The sequence below is a fragment of the Gobius niger genome (assembly GCF_951799975.1).
Source record: "Gobius niger genome assembly, chromosome: 4".
Taxonomy (NCBI): domain Eukaryota; kingdom Metazoa; phylum Chordata; class Actinopteri; order Gobiiformes; family Gobiidae; genus Gobius; species Gobius niger.
The window spans coordinates 23,664,528-23,682,928 of NC_136855.1; the positions used below are offsets into that span (position 1 = coordinate 23,664,528).

General features: G+C 39.4%; 2 protein-coding genes across 2 annotated transcripts; one reads left to right on the forward strand and one right to left on the reverse strand.

Moving 5' to 3' along the window:
• The first annotated feature begins 655 nt into the window (after positions 1–655).
• On the forward strand, positions 656–9,640 carry mindy2 (MINDY lysine 48 deubiquitinase 2). Its single transcript, XM_079555602.1, has 9 exons — positions 656–1,666; positions 1,836–1,893; positions 2,980–3,044; positions 5,171–5,329; positions 5,505–5,607; positions 5,976–6,118; positions 6,527–6,700; positions 7,397–7,576; positions 8,553–9,640. Exons 1-9 carry the CDS (start codon positions 764–766, stop codon positions 8,736–8,738), a joined length of 1,971 nt encoding a protein of 656 aa, XP_079411728.1. The 5' UTR covers positions 656–763; the 3' UTR covers positions 8,739–9,640.
• Positions 9,641–10,534: 894 nt separating this feature from the next.
• On the reverse strand, positions 10,535–18,338 carry sltm (SAFB-like, transcription modulator). The gene is made up of 20 exons (XM_079554543.1): positions 18,073–18,338; positions 17,632–17,719; positions 17,505–17,560; positions 17,227–17,254; positions 15,560–16,313; positions 15,077–15,120; positions 14,903–15,000; positions 14,677–14,826; positions 14,491–14,600; positions 14,291–14,415; positions 14,119–14,213; positions 13,973–14,029; positions 13,760–13,893; positions 13,530–13,695; positions 13,342–13,466; positions 13,106–13,273; positions 12,728–13,003; positions 12,527–12,656; positions 12,258–12,415; positions 10,535–12,188 (listed from the first exon to the last, which is right to left on the reverse strand). The coding sequence occupies exons 1-20, from the start codon at positions 18,238–18,240 to the stop codon at positions 12,083–12,085; spliced, it is 3,036 nt and encodes a 1,011-aa protein (XP_079410669.1). The 5' UTR covers positions 18,241–18,338; the 3' UTR covers positions 10,535–12,082.
• Between the last annotated feature and the right edge of the window lie 63 nt (positions 18,339–18,401).

Here is an 18,401-nt window from a genome sequence, read left to right on the forward strand (position 1 = left end):
CAGACTGCTCAGACACACCCATGTAGGCCTGCACGCTGTGAGCCCAAAATAAGTTTACTACGAGGCTATTTTACATGTGGACTATGGGGGTTACTTGTATATTTCATAACATTACAACTTCCAGTACAAAATAATAAAAATAAATATGGGGCGAAAACATTTTCCACCCTCAAAAAAATATTGTTGAGTAAAGCCATACATATTTACGTATGTTTGAAATGTACATTTCTTTCACAAATGTCGTGGTGTTGTTTTTAGTCACGTTACGTCCGAAGACAGTGTGTGTTGTACAGGTAGTGTAAGCGAATATTTGCTGCCACACAGTGGCTGAGACGCACATTTCAATCCAGAACACAATCCCAGCACCAGCGGGTCTGCAGCTTTCCATTATTGGCACCGGCACGACGTTTGACTGAATCTGATTCTAACATTTATTTGGCCTCCCTTGAGAAAATGAATGTAAATAATAAAAAACTAATTAAATCCATTTTGTCTTATAGATTGTTTATTTGAACATGAACATGTTACATCTATGTGTAAGATGATTTTGATTGAAAATGAGCATATTGTAGTAAATTGTATACATTTTGAAAAAAAAAAAAAAAGCACGACGTTTGACGTACCCTGGCGGCTCCTACTCGCGCTCTGCGCGCAATGGAGCAGCGCACGTGGTGACGTCACTCATATAGAGTTGTCATGGCGTCTTCAGGACCGAAGCTTCTGCTGCAATTTAGCTAAAATCTGTCGACAGTCTTTTAGCAAAATGGAGAAAAATGTAAACCTGCACCGAGAGACCCAAGGTGGCGTTTTGCGTTCTTCTATTACAGGGGAAATGGGTGACGCTCCAGGTATCGGTGGATTGAAAAGATCAGATGAGAAATACAAGAATAGTGAGGCTCCTCTGACTAGTTTAGTGAACGATAGTTGCAACAACAGATCCACTAATGCATCTGCTCTTAGCATCGATGCTGTCGTCTCTGGTACAGGGAAAAGTGACGTACCAGATACGATTGTGATCACACCGGTGCTAGAGGATACAAAGACGGGGAGCGAGATGAGCGGACCGTTCTCTGGGTCTGGGGATCAAATCAGTAACGGGACAGGACACGACCTGGTGCTGGCTGCAGAAGATACGGAGGGTGGTGCCTCGAAGTTGGTAAATAACAAAACCGGCGAGCAGTTCTTACCTCCTTCTACTGAAGGTACGGAGTGTCAGGCTGAACTTGGTGTGACTGTTTCTAAAGATGGTGCAGGGACAAAACTTGCCAAACCAACCCATTTGTGTCCGAACAATGCAACTACAGTAAAGTCTGCAGATCACATTTCATCAGAAGCATTACCTAGTGGGAGTGATCCAGACCCTAGTCTCGGTGGGGAGTCCCGGAGCATTGATTCCTTGGAGTCTTTCTCTAATCTAAACTCATGTCCAAGTTCTGACCTGAACAGTGAAGGGCTGGAGGATAGGGGTCTGGCCCTGGCCCTCCAGAGCGAGTTGGGAGCTGAGGGAACTAAGCCTACGTGCACCAAGGATCGGACCGCCGGACAGTCCATATACCACATAAAATGGATCAAGTGGAGGGAAGAGAATACGCCGATCATCACACAGAATGAGAATGGACCCTGCCCATTACTCGCAATTATGAATGTCCTTCTGCTGGCGTGGAAGGTAGACGCCCAAATCAATTCTCTAATAAGTTTTATATCTGACATACAACAGTTTGAACACCATATTATTGAGTTTATTTCTTGTGTGAAATGTTTTCAATAAAAAATGAATATGTTTTGACTGTTGTGTTGCTTTGTATGCTTTTAAACACCTTGCTTTATATTTTCAGGTTAAGATGCCACCAATGATGGAAATTATAACAGCAGAGCAGTTGATGGAGTACTTAGGTGAGCACCCTAACTACAATCTATTTATCTATTGTCTAAATCCTGAAGTGCTGTCAATAATGTACAGTTGTGTTGTTTAACTTCACAAGGCTGATGAAATACTAGTATAGAACAAGTAACTAGCAAATAATGTGTCACAGGAAAGGAAGCAAGAGTCATCATCTTTGCCTTCCTCCTAGATGTCCTAACCTTTACTCTTTAAAAAAAAAATCGGTAACACTTTAGATTATAGCCCGCGAGTTCCATGTTTAGGTACAGGTAACAGGAAAGTAATTACACATGTAAGTACTGATGATTAAAAATGAAAGTACAAGGTTTGATAAAGATGTACAAAGTGTAATATAACAAAAGGTGTAATAAAGGTGTACTAAGTGTTCCACCTTTTTACTCTTTATTCTTCTTTGTTCCCTGTTGTTTCTTGTAGTTAAAGGCAATAGCGTCTCAGTTAAGATTGCAGCCTGCTCTTACGTGTAGTTTACACATTAGGTTCAGACTTGTGTATTTGCACTGTAGTTGTGCGGTAATTTCCCCTTATTCCACCTTGTTACTCTTTATTCTGCCCTGTTCCCTGTTGTTTACTTTAAATGTTGTCACTCTGCAATGTAATGTACACCTGTGGGTTATAGACAGGTATGAATATTAAGCCTTCCAATTTAATTTGTATTTACGTGCACTTGTTTCATCACTTTCTTCTCTGCACACATGGAACTCACCGGCTGTAATCTAATTTTAAGTCATAAGGGAATTTTTTTTTTTTACCACTTCACCCCCCTTGTCTTCAGAGTCTGTGTTTGCTCTTGGCTTTAGGGTAATAATTTTGCTTGGTTTTCAAACCCAAACTCAATATAAATTAAGTTTTAACTCAGATTGTTGTCTTGATTACTATGATGGTGTTCATACTGAGGTAATGGGAATCTGTCAAACAATAAAGTCTATGGTGTACAACCCCTACAGAAGGGTTTCAAGCTTGACTAAAGAGAGACAGTTGATGCACATCTATTGACCTTTCAGCTGTTCTATAGTTTAATACAGCGAGTAAACCTTTCTAAAAACCCGTGTCTTTTTGTGTGTTTTCCATATTTACAGGAGACTACATACTCGAAACAAAACCAAAGGAGATCTCTGAAGCTCAGCGACTAAACTATGAACAGGTAAAGCTTACTTATAATTATTATTGTATGCACACAATGAAGTCTCACAGTATACGGGTGAAGGTCACAGATCGGTGGTTAGTGCACGGAACCTTTAACTAGGCGTATTTTGCATTATTTGTTTACCAAAACACATACAAAAATATCCAGGATGAATGAGAGTGTGTTTGAGAGTGCGAGTGTGGGACAACGGATGCAAATTAGCCCATGGTTACAGTCTGGTGTGGTGTGTTCATTAACATGCACTGTCCCTACCAAATAAACCAATAAATACGTTTATACTGTGAACCTTAATGCAAGCTCTGTCTCATAACAAAATGTTACTTCATGAGGTTATGATTGTTCAGAGTCATGAAACTTGCAGTAAAAAGGACCATCTTTGGCGATGTGTGCCAATTTGGAAAGAGGCAAGCATGGCCCACCAAAAATTGGTCTCAGGGCCGCACTTTGGACATCGTGTTCTATTATAATATTCCTATGTATATATATCAGATTCCTGGGATATTGGAAAAAAATGCTGTGAGCGCCACCAGTGCAGCTTAGTGATGCCTTTTCCCTGTACTCTGTTGTTGCATAAAATAAAACTTGTGAAGCTCAAGGAACAACAAGGGTCAGGAATGTCAGATTATGATGTTCCACGTGGCTATAAATGCTTAGCGACGCATGGGTGGGTTCCGCTCCAGGCCCTGTATAAGTATATGGCTCACCACGAGAGGCACTGGAAGATAAGCTCCAGCTCTACCTCTCTGCATTCTCCCATCTTTGACTACAGTGTCCGTTGAGTCTTGATTAGCTGCTTGTTGGCAGCAAAAAAGAAAAAAAATTGGTTCCTTGTTTTTTGCGAAAACAAAAAAATATAATATGTGGTTTTCACAATGAAGAATACAGTGTCTGTTGAACTGTCACACTTTGTAGCGTGGCCTCATAAATGCAGTCAAAAAGGAGGAAGCTTTGTCCAGGCCAAAATAACTATGCAAGGAATTGGCCTTCTAGTTGTGGTTGTCAGACAGCAGCGATTGCTCCTTTACAGTTATAAGGAACACATCAGATGTTGGAATCAGTTCAGTGCATCTTGTAAGAGAGTGGTGTTATCTTCGTGTTTGAGTTAAAACATCATCTTAATGTTCTTCACAAAAGAAATCAAATATTGATATAATATAAGACGAGAAACTTAATAAGATCGTATATTGGGTTTGAGATCATTTGGATCTATCATACTATATTTAAATTGACAAACCATGTTGTTTAGACCTTTATAAATATGCTCTAAATCGCAGTTCAGATACAGTAGTATTAATCTCCACACAAGTGTTAATGCTTCTGATTGATTGTATCTGCTGTCATTTTCCATTCAAAAAGTGTTTTTTTCTTCATACTCTGTAGTGTGTACAATAAAAGAACATATAAAAGAAATAGTGTATTATAAATCATCTGATCTAGTAGTGATCATCTACTGCTGCAGCCCTCTGTCCTAAAATGAAGTGATATGATCCATTACATGGGGCTACTAATCCTTTCATGAGTGCTGCCCGTAAGCACTGTAATCCACAGTCTCATACATATGTGCTATCTGAGGGCTTTTCCTCTTGGCTAAGAAGAGGCTGCTGCTGCTGCTGCTGCTGCTGCTGCTGCTGCTGCTCATTGTATTGACAATATTTAGAATATTGGTACATAAAAGGTCAAATTCATTCCAACTTTGTAATACAGTTGACCAAAGTATTAAGGAAATGCATGTATAAGTAAAAATATTGCTTAATGCTAAAATCAATGGAAAAATGTGGAAATAGGTCTGAATGAGGAAAATAGCAAAGTGACAGCTTGCCTAAGGTGCAGGGGCTGCTGTACATTTCATAGTTTATTCCATCCACTCAAAAAAAGGAACTGTTTCTTTTCAGTTTGTTCTGTTTTGGTATGACTAAAGTGCAATCTTTAACCATTGAACAAGTGTGGCTGACGCAGCTTGGTCTGTTACAGTGTCTAGATTTAGTTTAAGACAAGGCTGTGTATATGTGGCATACACAGCCTTGTTCTCATCATCCTATTGTAGAACTGAAGCCTAAAATGGAGAAAAGGCAAGTGAATAGCAGCTAACACAGAAGTTTTTTGCTGATGCTTTTTTCCCCTAGAACATGAGTGATGCAATGGCAGTGTTGCACAAGCTGCAGACCGGCCTCGATGTGAATGTGAAGTTTACAGGAGTGCGGGTTTTTGAGTACACCCCAGAATGCATTGTGTTCGATCTGCTAGACATCCCTCTGTATCATGGCTGGCTGGTCGACCCCCAGGTAAGATAAAGTCCATAAAAATAATCCCTTCTCTCTATATACAAATGTGCTGTTGCTTTCCTCTGCTGTGATTCAAAAACACTATGATATATTATAAACCAATATTTTTTGCTGCTGCAATAATGAGTATTAAGACCACTTCTAATGAACGTTTTTATACTGCTTGTTTCTTCAGATGCAAGACATTGTCAAGGCAGTGGGCAACTGCAGCTATAACCAACTAGTTGAAAAGATTATTTCATGCAAACAGTCGGATAGTAGTGAACTAGCAGGGGAAGGTGAGACTTGCTTGTATGTCTTCAATGCTTGTTTTTGTTTTGTTTTTAACCTCTATTTCATCACGCTAGTTTCATGACACATGCACCCAAATCATAAAATGCTGTCCAGGTTGAACACATTCAGCAAAACCACATTAAGATCAGTACCTGCTTTCTGACCCGACATCTGTAGCTCATACATTTCTTACCAGCTGTCCATAACTATAATTTCCCTGCTAAATGTGTAATACTTCCAGAGGTGGTGCAAAAGCCTAGCACTATGTGATTTTTTTTTTCACTCTTGAGTGTAAAATTTCAGTGTAAATTATGCTAATAATTTCAATATATGGAATATTTTGATGCATTCTGATCTTGATTTCTGTCTTCAGGCATTGTAGCTGAGCAGTTCCTAAGCAGCACTGCCACACAGCTAACATACCATGGTTTATGTGAGCTCACATCTACTGTGCAAGAAGGGGAACTGTGTGTGTTCTTTAGAAATAATCATTTCAGCACTATGATCAAGTACAAGGTAAGTAACATCTGCTATTTAACTTCGATAGATTGGTTTCATTTTACAGTTAGATTTGTTAAGTTACAGGCACATAGTATATCACATAAACAGCTTCCTATGAACTCGTTTTAGTTTTTGCGTTTGTACCACCAGATAGCAACGGGCTTTTCTATCTCTGCCCCTGGGACAACAGACCTTTCCTGTTATCCGTGGGAGGAAGTGGAGGCTGCATATTTTAGTTCAGCGTACAGTAGTTTCAGTGCAAAGGTGCTGTTGCCAATGTAAACAATGCTGCCAATGTCACCTATAGCTTTCACAGGACTCTGTTAGAAGCACTCTTTACACTATAAGCATCTTCAGATAATGCACATCTCCAGGAGAAATAACTCCCAACAAAACATGTGATACGTGTTTTTTTTTCCCCAGGGCCAGCTTTACCTCCTTGTGACAGATCAAGGTTTCCTGACTGAAGAGAAAGTTGTTTGGGAGAGTTTGCACAATGTTGATGGAGATGGCAACTTCTGTGATTCAGAGTTTCGACTGAGGCCTCCTTCTGATCCAGAGACAGTATATCGTGGACAACAAGATCAGATTGACCAGGTCTGACCAACAGTGCTAGTCAAGATGACATTGGGTATCTATGAAATATTAGAAGAATTAGATTTTATGAAATCTGAATGTGTAAAAATCACAACTACTCACATTTTCTGTGTTCTGTTATGGGGTTTTTTGTTTAGTTCCTTCTAACTAAACATAGATAAAACATAGATGTAGAAGTGTGAACACAGTGTATGTTCACACTACCATAATAAGGATAGAAAAATCCTGATAATGTGTACTACTGCAATTGCATAGCCTGACGGCCAGCCTACGCTATTTTCCTTTTCTTTACAAAAACGTGTCCTGCTTTTGAACAGAAAGAAAAATCATGAGTGGCTGGCTGGAGAGACTAGCAACTGCATGTAATGGCACCATCAGCAAACATAGATCTGGGTTGTTATCACGTTATTTTACTATTATTGGTAATATCAGCCATGGTTTATGCCATAAACTACATCAAAAGATTGACAAATCTATCTAAAAAATGATGGCGGTCAGCTTGTTGAAACTAATAAAAACTAACTTTCTGAGTTTAACACACATAGTGTCTAAATATGTATGTAACAGTATTTTCATGATATTACCATACTTTTTAAATTCTCCACTGGTGTATTATTTTTTAAATGTGTGATTAATCCCAGAAAACCTGGCATGTTTCAGAACTCAAGTTTTTATTTGTGCTTTTTCATTTGTTAGGATTATTTGATGGCTCTGTCGCTGCAACAAGAACAACAAAGTCAAGATCTTCAATGGGAACAGCTGCCTGAAGGGATCAGTGATTTGGAGCTGGCTAAAAAGCTCCAGGAAGAAGAGGACAGACGGGCCTCCCAGTACTACCAGGAGCAAGAGCAGGAGCAGGCAGCAGCACAAGCACAGGTGATAAGCAGTTAAACACATTGTAGACTGTGGCGCTGATAGGTGGCGCTCTGAAATCTTCAGCTTCACATTGGATGCATTAAGTTTGTAGCTGTCTAGTCAGAGCTTAAAAGCCAAAATGCTGAATGAAGTAGGTTACAGCACACCACGCCTCAGTTGTTTTTCAGATATGCCCTCAGGCCACTGGTCGCAAGCACTGACGCAGCAGGTATGTGCGCGCAAGATACCGGGCTCGTCCTCACCAATGCTGTTGTTGCGCCAGACGGAAGATGGGGCCCAATGTTTTTCTTAAACAAAGGCTTACATTGGTGACCGTACCAATAAGAAATACATGAGTTACCCTTCTTTTACCATTCTCTAGTTTTACAAAATAAATAAAGCTCATAGAAGTGGTTTTGCAATGGATTAAACGTGCACCCAAGCGCTTCACAAAAACACTTTATAAATAAAGTTTGATTTATTTATTTTTGTCGAGATCCAATACGTATCACGATACTGACAATACGTAATTGCGATACAATATATACGATACAACATATTCCAATGCACACACTGCGATATTTTACCCCGAATTGAAAGCAGAAGATGCAAATTCAAAAAATCAGTCAAATGTTAGTCAGTCTGATATTGATTAAAACATTTTGAAAAGTGCAAATGGTAGAGGCATTTTAAAAGTCTGGCAGTTTTGTTTCAACCAATCAGCACTAAATCTGGTTTTAACAAAACTATGTTAAAAGCGTTCTATTATTCTAGTTATGATAGGATACACGTATCATTCACAGCAAAATAGTCTTGCTATTTATTGCAAAATGATATTTTGTCCCAGCCCTACATATGATAAATATTGTACACAGTAGCCCGGGAACAATAATGTTTAATAATTAAAAACAGATCTTTCCTACAGCACCTACAAATACTGCAGACACCAGAAATATGTATATGAACAAATGGCTTTTTTTCTCGTGGTCTTTTGCAGCAAGGCCAGCAGATGCCTGCAGAAGGAGATGAAGCAGACAGAGGTGCAGGGGCAACTGGTGCTGCAGCTAATGCTGGCACTGCGGCCACACCTGGGGCTACAGCAAGCCCTGGAAAACACTCCTCTTCTGGGGACCGCAAATCAAAGAAGGAAGCAAAAGATAAGGACAAATGTGTAATTTTGTAACATAAGACAGTCTCTGTGAGTGTGCAGTTCATTTGCGATTTTTGTTTTCCTGAAGGGGAATGTTTGTATTCCCCCACTGTCTGGACGCAAAAAAACAACCAACTTCCTAATAGAAATGGAAGAGGACAAATGAGGGGAAAGTGACAAGACTAAGAGGATTTGCTGTTTCCCAACCACTGGTGCCTGCAGTCCTCTATCCTGATGAAAACTGGACATCAGAGGAAAAGACACTACTACAACAACTACCCCTTAATTTTGTATAGTTGGCCAAAATTGACAGTGCACTACAACTTACAAAGTATTTATGATGACTCGATTTCTTGGGGTCATACTTTTCTTTTCTTTTTTTAATATAATCATAAAGAACTTACATTTTCCTTTTTTTGCCCAAATATTACATTTTTATTTCATCTTGTTCATCAAGCAGTTTATAAGCTAATTTATATTTATCCTCTTTAAACCTCACCAAACCATTTTTAAATTAAAGCAAACATTAGCTCTTGAAAAAGAAGAGTTTTATTCTAAGTTAAAAAGGGATATTTTGAATGACATGACAATACCCTCCAAAACGCAATATTTTATCATTTTATGGATTATTTGAAGGAGTTTTTATGTCACAGACCTGCCATGTACTGTAGGTGTTAAACAATGGTCATTGCAGCTTAGGTTCATATTTGCCTTACCAGGGTAGTCTGCTCCTTTTTAATGAGAAAGTATGTTTACTTTGTATATTTGTGTGCAGTAACTACAAAACTAGTTCATCTTTGATCTGTCCGCCATTAGGTTTGTCATTACTGATTTAAAAGGCTAAATACTGTAGTTGAAACAGCCAAATGCAACACATTCAGCATTGCAACTTTAGTGGACAATGCCACAGAGATGGTGTATCCATTGGAAATGGAAGATGAGACAAAAGAAGACAAGCTTCTTTCAGTTGTTGACATGAGGGAGAAATCTGCACACTGTCCCTTAATATCCTATCCTTTAAATAATTACTTCAACTGGCGCTTTTTCAACCATCTGCAAATCATGGCCTCCGTTAAGTGAGCCAGCAAGGCAGTGTGAGAAGTAGTACATTTTTGCATTTTTACAGCAAATAGCTTGTGAGAATAATTTTTATTTGGACCATTGGTCTACAATGGGATTGCCTCTTTTGAATAATTTATGTACATTCCATCTGGACGCCTTGACTGAAACCTTCAAATAGACTTTAATCCATTACAGTAGTATGGAGATAGCAGCTTGCTCCATTTTTATGGCAGAATCTTCATTTTGATCTGAGGCTTTCTTATGTGCTGTGTAAGGCCACAGTTCAAGACATTTTAAAAAACAAGCATACATTCTCAAAGTTAGACAATCCATTAACACCCAGACACATCAATGAATACTCAGGCCTTTTCTGTGCTGACGTTTTACAGACTTTTTTTTTTATTTACAAAGTTAGTGTTAATACTAGACTATTGGCCTATAGTCACTTTCAGAGCTGGGTATGCACATAAATCATTAGTATTTGAACATACTTCCAACCTCATAACTGAACTGAAAGGTGTCCATGTTGTTGGACAGGAACACTGTCAATATTCATTATTCCTCCAGATAACACCCCAGTGGATCTGCAGTTTTAAAACTTGTAAATTAATATATGTATAGAAAAGCAGTTGTTTATTTTCCTCACATTTCAGGGTTGTTTGAGCAACATGCAAATATTAAGAGCAATTTAATTTGTGTGAAGTGAAGAATGTGCCACTATTTATTACTTTATCAGGAGCTGATCACTTTTTTGGAGTTTCCCCCACCCCCCTCCATCTATCATATTATTGATCTGAAGGATATTTTATCCGTTTGTCATTGTGGAGTAATATGCTGTTAAGTGAGGTGGACAAGACGATTGTTGAAGATCGTGATCTTTTGGTTTATATTTCAGGTATGCAGTAAAATATTATTCAGAACCTTATGAGCTACAATAGAAGTTGGTACCTTTATAAAAGCATTAAAGCTGCCAAAATATTCATCAAAAGATTTGTAGAAGTTGTCACCGTCTGTTTAATATAAAAGGGAAAAGGGCTGTTGTGTGACTTATTTTGGTTAGACATTTGTAAACTTGCAACTTGAGCAGTTAAGTATTTTTTAACGGGCAGCAAACATGAGGAAACATGCATTGGACAAGATAAATTTCTGTCAGCCCTTTTCACTTAACCTGGTGCTTCTCAAACATTTTCTGGCACACTCCCCTTGAGCAATATCATAGGTTATAGCATTATATGGCATTTCAATAGGATACAGAAACATGTGTTTATTTCTACCCCCATGGGCAGGCTCCACACTTAGAAAAACACCGACATAACCCAAGACAGACCGGCATGATCGTCTTTCTAGACGCTGTAACATCTTTTTATGGTGCATGTACAACACTGACTGATTTAGAATAAACTTTCTATCAATATCCCAATATTTTAAATGCACAACCCATTGTTACATTTTTGCCAATTATTGGTTGTTCTTTTAGATAACTGACCAAATAATGTATGTAGCTTTTCACATGTTACAAAATATACATGCTGATCTATAACAAAATGCCTTATACACGAGGGTCATTCAACCTGATTGGATAATAAAAGTCTCAAATCTTATTTGTTCTTGTTTTCCCTTGACACCACCAAAAGCAAGACTATGTAAATTAAAAACCGACACAGGTGTGTATTTAGAACATAATAATTTATGTACATATATTTAGGCGAGGAGGGGGAAAAAAATGCCCAATGGTGCAATGACAGGTTGTGTTTCACTTAGCTTGTCCATGTCAGTTAAAACTAAACAAATACAGGTTTTTATCGGGCAGATTCAGTTTGTTGTGTTCCAATATTTTATACATGCAACTGATCTAACAAGCTTAACTACAGGCTGCCATGCTCATTTACCAGGTGAACATGAAATACAAAAATGTATCTACACATTTCTGAGAAAAGCAAGGAAGAACTTTAGCTCGTCAAAGCATCAAACTGAAGTTAGGTTGAATAAATGCAATCAACTCATTAACTTGCAAACGGTCCAGATACAAACTAAAGCAAAACAAACAGGTGACAGTCTGAAAAGATCCGAGTTGAAATGACCTACTAAAAATATACATACACAGAGTTGACAATACTCAAAAATCTTAACATTCACAGCTGTACAACATCACAAAAGTTAAAGTTATGTTGAGAGTTGGTTAACATTAACACTGCCCGAAAAACCCTACCACGAGGTAATCAAATTAGCAATGCCAACCAGCCAATGGCAAGAGGAATGCCCCTTAGAACAGTTGATAGAAAAATGACAACAGTCTTCCAAATATCAGTCTGGCATTAGTATCGTTGTGTTGTTTTAAATGGTTTAAATCCACCCAGGTTGACTCCACTTGAAAGGGAGTTGTTGGTGATCTGTACAATTCGATTCATTCCAGAAGAGTGACTAAAACAGAAAAAAAAGTTCTAAATTCTGGACAGGACAAAAAAAAAAGGTTTTGTCATAACTTAATACCTAGATGGGGGAGCCATCATGCTGCTACGGGTCTCTCCCATTCTCCGGTTGTCGGCAAACCCTGCACCTTGGGAACTTGCTCCGCCATGCCATTCTTTTCTCAGTCCCTGATCTCTGTTTTGACGTTCCACAACTACCTGACGGCCGGAGCTGAAAGGCTGACAGATAAACAACATTTTTATTATTGTAGTTAAAACCATGAGATATTAATATTGGGGAATAAATGTACTGACTGGCTTTGACAGAAATGTTGAATTGAGGCGAATTACCTGCTCACTCATCACCATTGGTCGCCCACGATCACTGAAGCTTCTCCCATGGGTGCCTGAAGAGCTCCCTCTTATTGCAGGTCCAGGACCATCTCTGACAGGACGATCGTCCCGCATACGCATAGCTCCACTAGGATTACAAAATAAACATTTAAATGTTTCGCCAAGGACAGTCAAACATACTTAAAAAATGTTTTTTACCGCAACTCTCCCTTGTTAGCACTTAAGCCACCATCATTCTTCCATCCGTGCACGCTATCCCTGGGTGAACGATTGTGTGACATGCCAGGCATTGGGGCTCTAGCTCCCATTGGACGATCATTCATGGGAACTGGCCGTCTTTCATCTCTATCTCTTCGGTCTTTGTCCCCGACGCGTGAGGGTTCACCTCTACCGACTGAACCAAAGTCCTTCGGATAACGATCAAACCCAGGGCGATTTTTCTTAACAGGTGGTTCACCATCAAATCGATTTCTCCTTTTTCAAACAAAGTTGATGAAAAAATATTTTAGTTGTTTAAAAGGACAATGATATTTACAACCATATACAAAAATAAGAAAAATAGGAAAAAAAATAGACCTTTCAAATGAATGTTGCTGCTCTGAAGCTTCTGGGAAGCGCCCCCTTTCTCTGGGATGGAAGTTGTTAAATCTGTTCTGCTGACGGTTGTAATTAGAAGCTTGGTTTAAACGTCCATCCTCTGATTGGATCTTCTTGTTTCCATTCCAGTACTGATCTTCTCTGCGACTGAAATGCAGTTTTCATTCAGAAGACAGGTATACACCTAACCTCTTACAAAATGGTACAACATTTACCCATGTTCCACCTCCCGTCCTCTTTTAAGGTTATTTCTCTTTTCTTGTTCATAGCGAAGTTGCTCCTGCTGCCTGCGTAGTTCTTCGCGTTCACGAGCCAAACGCTCTGCTTCTTTTCGACGTTCCTATGAACGAGTTTAAGAATTATATGACGAACAACAAAATACTGTACATTTCTCATGACTTACCTGCTCAATGCGGATTCTCTCCCTTTCAAGTCTCTCCCTTTCAAGACGTTCCCTTTCCAGTTTTTGCCTTTCCATCTCAAGTCGCTCCCGCTCCCGGAGCAGATTCTCTCGTTCCTGCCGCTCCCGTTCTCGATCTCTTCTTACTTGCTCCGCCATTTGACGCCGCCTAGATTTGTATTATTACCATTTTAGTAAACATTAACAACTCCCCATAACTGTTGCACATTTACCGTCTCAGCTCTTCGGCTCTACGGACACGCTCCATGCGTTCACGCATCCTTTGTTCCTTCATCTTTTCAAATGGGACAATTTCTTGATCATCTCTATCTGCAAAATCTGTTGGCTTGTTTTTCATCATTTCAAGCTGAAGTAAAAAGATTGGGAAAAATTACAGCACAGTACGGTAACACAAATTCATTAAATTAACATAAGATCTGCATTACCTCTTCAGGAGGAATCAACCACTTTGGCCAGCGTTGTATATTCATATTGTTAAAAGGCTGAAGAGAAACGATATAACAAAAAGAATAAATAAAGAGTAAAATACAATCAAATGTAAACTAGGACAGGCAATAGTATGAGCTCAGACCTTATCAAAATATCTTCCTTGTCGCATTGGCCTCATTTTGTTGTAATTAAAATCTTTGTGTGCAACACCAGTCATCTTTCCTGGACTTCTACCTCCTTAAAAAAAAAAAAAAGTATGATCAGGCAATTTGAAAGTAAGTTAATTAAAAAGTATATTCTGTAAAATGAATTACTGCTGTGTTTTCGATCGTCCTTCTTTGGAGATTGTTGATTAGAACTCAAGGCTTCTCCGTCTCCAGATTCTGGTTTCTTGGAAGCATCTTTGTCCTTGTCTTCTTTTTTGTATGACACTTGTGTTCTGGAAGAAAATGAACAGATTTGCTTTAATGCAACTTCCCATTAACTATTTATGTTTTGCAAGCCCAGAACCTACTTGTTAGCAGCTTTGGCACCAGTCGAGCTACGCTTATCAGCCGACTTGTTGGAACTGGTTTTGTCCTCTTCTTTTTTTGGCGGGTCTTTTTTAAAAGGATCATTTTGTGCCTAGGCCAGAAAAATCATGTTACAGTGCATTGTTCAACAGTACTGTTGAGAAGTCAATACTGCAATTCCATCTCACCCGCTCAACATAAATCTGCTGTCCATGGAGCTCTGTGCAATCAAGATGAGAGATGCATCGTGTCACTTCGGTGCTTGATGACATTGTTACCAAGCCATAGCATTTTGATCCTGGACTCCGAGCATTTGTAACCACTTTGGCACTTAAAACCTATGGAGGCAAATATCTGTCATGACTTCTGTAATTTAATGCAAAATGTATATACTATTAATTTATCAAATATTACCTTGCCATATTTTCCGAACAAATTTTTAAGATCTGCCGCTTTGGTGTTGGATGACAGACCACTGACCCACAGATTACGTGTAGAACTGCTGACCACACCTAAATGGCATTGGAATTATTTAACGTCACGCTGTATCAATTTTCTAAAAATATTTAACATTAAAAAGGTTCTTACCCTTCTCATCCTTTGAATTTTTTCCATCGCCATCTCTTGAAGAGCTACAAAATGATAGGTTGGGACAATACCGACAAATTAATAGGAGTACATGAAAATAATTTTTGCAGACAACTTAAACAGTACAACAAAAACGCTTCAAAGTTGATGGCAGATAAGAACAAATGTCTTGATTTTCCAGTGTTGAGATGAGTCATGTCAGCCAATTGACCAATGATATCTTCAGAAGTTACTTCAACTCCTCAGTAAAAAACGTTTGATAAAGGCACAAAACAAAAATCATCTCATGGTCTAGAGTTGTCAGCTCCTGGCCACAATTTAACCATGTTCAGTAAAATACACAATGCTGCAAATGGCAGGACTAGGTAGATCAGTGAACATTCCCCTTAAGGAACAAAAAATCTTGAGGCTAACCCACAAAGTTGTGTTCTTAGTGAGGTGGACTTGGTAGTAGAATCAAAGAACTGACATAGAAAGACAAACCTCTTTGCTTGACCTGCCCCAGTAGAAGAGAGGCCTTTCTTCCCAGAATCCTTTTCTTTGTCTCCGGTTTCAGCTTTCTTCGCAGCTTCACCCTTGGATGCGTCATCTTTCTTACCATCTTTCTGGCCTTCCATCTTTTCTTCATTGGCATCATCATCTGGGCCCATCTCAGCCGAAGGCCCAGGCTCATCAGTGCTCTTCTCTGCCTCAGAATCTGGAAGTTTCACATGTTTACCTGTGTCCAGGAGATCATCCCCATCAACATCTAAGGTAATGGCATCTTCATTCTGCATTGAGACGGACAAGTGATCATCCTCTGCTTCATTGGAGGATGGCACAGTGTCCGCTTCCATCTCAGCCAGATTCGTCTCATCTGGCTCTACTTCTCCCTCTGGGTCAGCGTCCTCATCTAGATCTGGCTCGTCTGCGTCTGCATCCGCATCTGCATCCAGCTCAGGTACTGGCTCGATCTCAGGCATCGTCTCATCTGGGTCTGCCTGGAGTTCAGCCAAGGCATCACTCTCAGACGTATGGTCATCCTCATGGTTGTCCTCAAGCTCTTCCTCATGGTCATCATCGGGAACAGTCACCCCCATGGAGTCAGGCTCTCGTTCAGGATTGGATTCACCCTCCGAATCTGCTATGGACTCTGGCTGGGCCTCACCGTGGACCTCAGCTTCAGGTTGAGTGAAGGCGTCCTCAGAAGGTGCAGGCTTAGAATTGTCACGAGTACCATCATCTGTATCAGTTACATCTGAGGGATTTAATAAGGATAAACATGGCAAAAACAACTTTTAGCATACATGCCATCATTTTACCTAAAAGTAGAATAAAAAGCACATTTAGAATTAAAGGTCATCGAGGGCGTGGACATCACGGACACAAACACACAGTCTTCACTGAATAAGATGCCTTCGTCAGTCCAAAACACATTTAGAGAATCTTGTCACATTTTACACAAAATGTGCCATTACAGGTGCTTCTTCAAGGGCTTTTCATACAGTCATCAAAGTCTACTCAGGACATCTTGTGGTGAGCAATCCATGAACGTTTATATTTGCGAGTTTTTAGAAAAGACACAAGCAATCTTCTTTAGTGCAGTGTGCAAATATATGGCCATGTGTTGCAGTTTTCTTGAGGTTCATCTGAAAAGGATCATCAAGCAACTTGAAGCTTCTTAAAGGGTATTTGCGAGCGTCCAAGGAGGTCCATTGGGTGCACAGTCTCATTAGACTAACCCTGATTTAGAATTCAAAACTTGTGTGTCCATAGGAACTTGTCCTGCCCTATGCAGTATTCTCTCCATCTTGACCACGTCAACCTTACCATAGCAGAAAAAACATGCTGGAGTTGATTCAAATCTTCAAAAATAATAAAAAATAAAAAAAGGTTTAAAAGGTTGACATGTTGCAGTTGAATCTTTTCCTTAAGAATCACTCAATGAAGCGGTGGCTGTTGTGGTTACCGACAAAATCTGATAATGTCATCCAGGTTGAAGAAAACTACTTTTTTGTCAATGGTTAAGAGATTTCAGTTCACAAAATATAGTCTATAAATAATAAAAGATAGCTTTAAGGTATACTCAAAGCTATCTGGAAGATAGGAAACTGTTCAGGGATTATTGTATGTGTGGTGCAAGCATGCCATTAGCATACCAATATACATACCTTTTTCTGACCCACACTCCTCTAGTTCCTGAAAGAACAATGAAGGTCACCAAAATTATGTCTACAATACCAAAACACAAAAAACATCGCCATTGTGGAGGCAAATCAGGTGATATCAGCCCATCAGCAAAGGCTATTGATACCACGCTGTATCAATCGTGTGTATTGACAGGCTGATGTCGGAGTCACATGACTTGTCTCCGCAATGGCGACGTGTTTCCTTTTTGATCAATTATTCATTTATTTATATTTTTTAAACGCAGTTTGCATCCTTTCACCTTAAAAGAAGCATCATCTTCATTTGTAACATCAGCATCGGATTCAATCTTTTTGCCTATAAAAATAAAACAGTCCAATTAGAACAAGATTGGGTACATTTTAATACTAACCACTAAGACAACTTACCTTTAGCCTTTCCACCTTTACGAGTCGGTGTGTCTGCAGCCAGCTGGATTTCAATGTTGTCTGGGTCGCCCCCTTCATCTTCAATAGCCTTAAAAATACCTTACATTATAAACGGTGCATCCAACATGATGGCATTAAAGCAGATTGCAAATCTCTGGGTGGGCATCATAGATCATGCATGTAAAGATGTTGTTAGCTGACCTGACAACGTGCGACTCATTTAACCAAAATGTCCAACGGCGCACAGTATTAAAGTAGGACAAAGGTCTGCGTTAAACATAAATAGTCTATATACTAATGCTACAAACGCGTATCGAATCAATTACTTCATGTTGGTTTAATAGATGGATAGTTAGTCAGCTAGCTAGCTTACTGGTTAGATAGCGAGCTGCATCGCTAGCTAGCACAGCTATTGTGTGCTAGCGTGATTTACAAGCTTACCTCTTTAAGTCGGACAAGGAGCACGCTCTTAATGCCCGATGTGTCTAAATTCCTTCGCTTCAACTCAGACTTCAGATCAACAACTCTTAATTCAGATATTTTCTTCAATTCCGTGGAAATGGCTCCCGACGCCATTTTACTCACATTTGCGAGCTCAAATATGAACATGCGCACGGCGTTCAGAGGCTTTCTTCGTCGTATTTATTTACTGAGTGTGTTGCTCCTGCGCCACCCACTGATTGCTGGCACTGACAAGACTGTAGCATGTAGCCAACGGTCGGTGCCACAGTATTGCAACAATGTATGTATAATATTAACTGCAAATAACA